This window comes from Panthera uncia, chromosome E1 (assembly GCF_023721935.1).
Source record: "Panthera uncia isolate 11264 chromosome E1, Puncia_PCG_1.0, whole genome shotgun sequence".
Lineage (NCBI taxonomy): Eukaryota > Metazoa > Chordata > Mammalia > Carnivora > Felidae > Panthera > Panthera uncia.
In genome coordinates this window covers 6,116,588-6,121,926 of record NC_064814.1, presented here as the reverse complement: position 1 = coordinate 6,121,926, position 5,339 = coordinate 6,116,588, and the positions used below count along the sequence as shown (strand labels likewise).

At 56.7% G+C, this 5,339-nt stretch overlaps 1 protein-coding gene across 2 annotated transcripts in view; it reads right to left on the bottom strand.

Annotated features, from left to right (window-relative positions):
* Positions 1-5,039, bottom strand: part of FADS6 (fatty acid desaturase 6) — a 15,482-nt gene extending 10,443 nt beyond the window's left edge. Inside the window, exons 1-2 of one of the 2 annotated variants that reach the window (XM_049635798.1) lie at positions 4,712-5,039; positions 4,032-4,198 (exon numbers count right to left, since the gene is read on the bottom strand). In XM_049635798.1, the coding sequence (XP_049491755.1) occupies positions 4,032-4,198; positions 4,712-4,892 (348 nt within the window). In that variant the 5' untranslated portion in view covers positions 4,893-5,039. Of the gene's footprint in view, positions 1-4,031; positions 4,671-4,711 lie in introns of those variants that run through there. The other variant, XM_049635797.1, reaches the window with a different exon arrangement.
* Between the last annotated feature and the right edge of the window lie 300 nt (positions 5,040-5,339).

Sequence of the window (5,339 nt, the reverse complement as noted above, 5' to 3'; positions counted from 1 at the left end):
ACAGTGCCTATGTCCATTTCCTGTACACACACACACACACACACACACACACAGTGCCTATGTCAATTTCCTAGTTTGGCTATTGAAAGACACTCATATGAATGTAACTATTGGGGGAAGCTGACTAAAGTGGACACTGGACCTCTCTGTCTTATATTTGCAACGGGCCTGTGAATCTATAATTATTTCAAAACTAAAGTTGTTTTTTTTTTTACAAAAGTATATTTTGTACTACAGATCTGGTTTTGCCCTCTAAATTTTTTAAAAATTTAAAAATCACAGTTGGGCATACTCAGACTAACACGCCTCAGGGTTTGAGTACAGATAGAGGAAAGGGCAGAGACACAGACCAGGAGATAATGGCCACACCACAGAACTTGAGAGTATTCAAGAATCATGACCAGGCTGGGGCTTCTGAGCTCTGTTTCCACCACTACATTGGACTCAAAGGAAGGAGATGGCATCCCCCTGTGTGACACCCCTCCCCCAAGGCAGAGCCAGCGCCCCCATGTTCTCCTGGGACCAGCTGTGGCCCCACTCCCAAAGCACAAAGCCAACTTTAGAAGGAGAGCTTGAAGTTGGGACACACTAAAGAGCTGAGTAACTGGTACAGCCTGTTCCCTCCCACTCGGGGAGCATCTTGATTGTGAGTGCAATACAGGGAAGTCCTTAAGGCCTCTGATTTCAGAAGTTAATCCTTCCCAAGCTCCGGGATTTAAGCCAATAATGGCCCTGCCCACTCCACCCTGTCCCTCCCTTCCCGAGGTCTGGTCCAGACACATAATCTCAGACAGGGAAAGGCAGGTGCTCCTGCAGGGAAGCCATCAGTGCTCCGAGGAGTGGGTCAAAGGCTCACAAGCAGGAGGAATGGAACTTTCTCATGTAGACCAGAATGCGTCTTCAGAGGGAAGTTCACTCTAGTGTGGGCAAGTGTGTGTGACTGGGGATACTTCAAAGAAACAATAACTGGAGTGTCACTGCCCTGTCCCTCCTGCCTGCCACCCTCCCCCGCCCCGCTCCAGATCCAAGAGGCCAGAGAGGGCCAGGTCTTTGTCCCACCCTCAGCTCGAGTCAGCAGACCCTGGGACAAAACTGGAAAAAGCCAGGTGCCCAGGGACACCAATGATACTTGCTAATGCCTAGGGCTACAGACTAGAGGACTTGATCATTCTATAGTGATGGTGGCTCCTGAGGGTCAAGGTTTGGGCAGAGCACAGGCAGCCAACAAGAGAAGGATCAAAGAGAGAAGACAACAGGATGTGGCAAAAGTGGAGTGTCGGGAGTCCAGGAGGGTCCTGGGCAGCGGGAACTTGTCCTTTGTGCAACACAGAGAATAGGTGCCTCAGCAAACAGCGCCCTTCACACACACGCAAACACACACACACACACACTCACACACTCACATACACACTCAAGTCTGTCCAGCTTTGCACAATGCATCAACCTCTCTGTTAAAAACAAACAGCACTAACAAACAACAACCAAAACTGCTCTCTCCTTGCAGTTTACAGCACGTTCCCTCCAGAGAGAAAGCAAAGCCAACACTTGGTGAGCATCCAAGAGTCGGCCCAGGCCCTAAATCAAGATCTACGTGGTCTCACTTAATCCCCAGCATGACTTCGTGGGGCCAGTAATGCTCTCATCCTGTTTATTAGGTGAGGAAGCCAACACTGAATTAAAGACCTTGCCCAAGGTCAGGCAGCCAGCGAGGCTGGGCATGTGGTTTCAAAGGCTGTGCCCAGACACTGTCCCCTGCCTGGCCACCAAGACCAGCACCCTCCCCAAGGACTGCACTTGCCCCACTAAAGCCAGCGGTACGGGGAGACTGAGCCATGCCCTGCCCCACACTGGAAACCAGATCCTCCCCAGAGAGTAGCCAGAACCACACTGTGCGGGGCAGAAAGCAGGGCCATTCCCACACAGGTGAGCTAGTACCTGAGTACTGAGCTGACACGCCCGCAGCAGTCACAACACTGACATGACAGCCAGGCCTCCCCCACCACAAGGGGGTCATAGGCCTCTAGGCTGTGACTGTCCACTAGCTGGCTTTTCCCTACACTTTGTTGCCGCATCACCTGTAGGCGTAATCATCAACAAACATTAATGAAACACCAAGAACCCAGCCCTGTGCCAAGAGCCGAAGATACAAAGAGACAAAGTGAGGCCACTGCCCTGGGGCTCGTGGGGACAAGACAGCGTGCAGCTGCAAAGCCACGTGGGTCCCCAGGGCAGGTCACATGCTGTGATTCCATGCAAGCTCTTCAGCTGGGGAAACTGGGGAGGCTTCTCAGTGGAGGCGTCCTCAGCTCACTGTCTTTGCCTGGCACCCTCGATGGCTACTGTGCTCCCAGAGTCTAGGCCAGGGAGTCCTCAGACTTGGGTGGGTATCAGATTCACCTGGGGACCTTGGTAAATAAAGTGGCCAGGCCTCTCTCCTCCAAGAAACCTGGGCTTCCAGACCATTCAGCTGCACGCTGAAGTTTGACAAGGTCACCTCTGTATAGGTAAGTCCCCTGTCATAACTTGTCCAAACTCCACACCTCCTCATCCCCAGCTGCTCCCAGGCTCCTGGCACTCAGGACAGCTTTGAAAAGTCCACACGGAACTAATCCTACCTGTCGTGTCCCCAGTTTCTCCCCCGCTCGTGATTACAAACTGGGGCGGGCTGGGGGAGGCACCTGACCCTGGCTCCAGGCCTCAGAGTCTGTCTAGCACCAGTGCCCAGGGATTTCTGGGAAGGGAAGTATCTTGAAATGGACCCTAATTGGGGCGCCTCGGGTGGCTCAGTGAGTTAAGCGTCTGACTCTTGATTTAGGCTCAGATCATGATCTCACGGTTCATGAGTTCAAGCCCCACGTCAGCGCAGAGCCTGCTTGAGATTCTCTGTCTCCCTCTCTCTCTGCTCCTCCACCACTCATGTGTGCACTGTCACATGAGAGAGAGAGAGAGAGAGAGAGAGAGAGCGCACAAGCGAGGGAGGGGCAGAGAGAGAGGGAGACACAGAATCCGAAGCAGGCTCCAGGTGCTTAGCTGTCAGCACAGACTCCAACGTGGGGCTCAAACTCTTGAACTGTGAGATCATGACCTGAGCCGAAGTCCAAAACTTAACCAACTGAGACACCCAGGCGCCTCAATAAACATTTTTTCTAAATGGACCCCAAGGATCAGGAACCTGTAGGTTCCTCTTATTCTTAGCACTTTAGAAATGAGTGCAGGAGGGGAGGAGAAGAAAGGGAGAATGGAGAATGCTAGATAAGAAATGTATAACTTCACTGGGGTGTCTGGGTGGCTCAGTCAGTTGAGCAGCTGACTTCGGCTCAGGTCATGATCTCCTGGCCTGTGAGTTCGAGCCCTGCATTGGGCTCTGTGCTGATGGCTCAGAGCCTGGAGCCTGCTTCGGATTCTGTGTCTCCCTCTCTCTCTGCCCCTCCTCTGCTCACACTCTGTCTCTCTCTCTCTCTCTCAAACATAAATAAACATTAAAAAAATATTTAAAAAAAGAAATGTAACACTTCATAAAATGTCATTTGTGTGTCTGTAGGTGTGTATAGTTCTATAAACCTTTGTAAAGTTACATAAAGTTAATAATTGAGTTAGTTGGTCATGGTAACGAGTGGCAGAAGAGGACTGTTTCTGGTGTCAGCTTTCATATTTGTTCCTAAGGGACCTGGATGCCCTGGTAGGAGAAGGAAGTTCTATCGCCACTTGGTCCGGTGCCACAGAGAGGCAAGCGGGTGCCCCCAGGAGAAACAGGGGTGCCCGGGCTGGCACAGGTACACACAGGTGCATTCCTCATGCAGCTCTCAGGAGGGGCCCGGCAGTGTAAGCGCCTCTCAAGGGCTTGGGGACAAGCACACACACATAGACTTGCGAAACTGTAGAGCACGCTGTGCGCTCAGACACGCATACCAACGGCTGTAGTGGCCCCTCCACACGGGCACACAGCCGAACACCCCCGCACGCTGCGGCGGAACAGTGAGGTGGCCCCCACAGGAAGTACCAGCAGCCACGCCCACGCCTCCCAGGCTCACCTCCACAAAGAAAAGCTCCCAGATCCTGCTCCAGCGTTTTGACTCGGTGAGGGCACCGTGTGTGGCCAGGTGGCTGCCCTTGACCGTGAGCGTGTAGTGGCACACACCCAGGATGATGATGCCCAGTGCAAGGACGAGGACATTCTCAGAGCGCAGGCTTAAGAACCCTGTATAGAGGAAGGAGAGTGGGGAGAGGGGGGGAGGGGGCAGACAGGGCCTTTCTCCAGCTCCTGGAGATCTGGGTCCAAACACCCGGGTCCCCACCGCTGGAGACCAGGCCAAAGTGGGCCCAGGGCCAGGGGCGGGGTGGGGGTGGGAGGCTGCCACAGGCGGCGGTGGGGCAGGTCCCGACCAGGAGAGGTCCAGGGGAAACCCCATCCCTGGTGTTCCCCCCATAGAACATACTCCCCTCCCCCAGTCCCTCTCCTCCCTCTCAACCTTCCCCTCCACCGCCCTTCATGCCATCAGGCCTTCTCCCTCCTCCAGCGCCCCGTTCTCTGGGGACACAGGGCAGGACACTGCAATCAGACTTTCGGATCTGGGGTGTACCCCTCCTTCCGGGGTCCCGGGCACGGGCCATGTCCCCCACGCCCCAGTCCCCAGCCTCTCCCCCACCCTACCCCGCACCCCCTTCCCCAGCCGCAGCGCCGCCCTCTGTCCCCCTGTCCCGTGCTCCTCACCGGCCGGCACCGAGAGGAGGCTGAGCGCGAGGATGGCGCAGTCCACACCGTGGCGCTCCCACCAAGAGCTCGTCCTCACCACGTCCTGAACCAGCGTCTCCAGCTCACCCAGCAGCGCCTCGCCCCCGCCGTGGCCCCGGGGAGCGCCGGGTGCCGGCTCCATGAGGGGCCGCCCGGGCATCCCAGGAGGACTCGGGACGGTCTGCGGCGCCCTGCGAGGCGCTTAGTGCGGGCGGGGGTGGGCAGGGGCGGAGTCACGCGCTGGCTGGGGACACCCGCCCTCCGAGTCACGGTGCGTGCAGGGCACCCGAGCGCCTCCTGCCGCTCGCGGCGTGGGGGGGGGGGGGGGGGGTGGGAAACGGGGAGCGACCCGGCCCGGCCCCCGGGGGCGCCCTCGGGGCGGGAGGGAACAGAAAAGCCGCAGGAGGAGCGGGCAGGTCCGTGCGGGTAGGGAGGCCACCCTGGATGGAGAACCAGCCCGGGCTAGAGGGAACTCGGGCGGAGAGTGCCGCGGAGACCCCCTTGGAGAGGCGCCCACCCCACCCTCCAGACCCTTCTCGGACCGCCTGACCTCAGATCCCTTCCTCGCGTCTCCCGTCCCCGCAGCCTCTGGAGTTTGCTGTAGCAT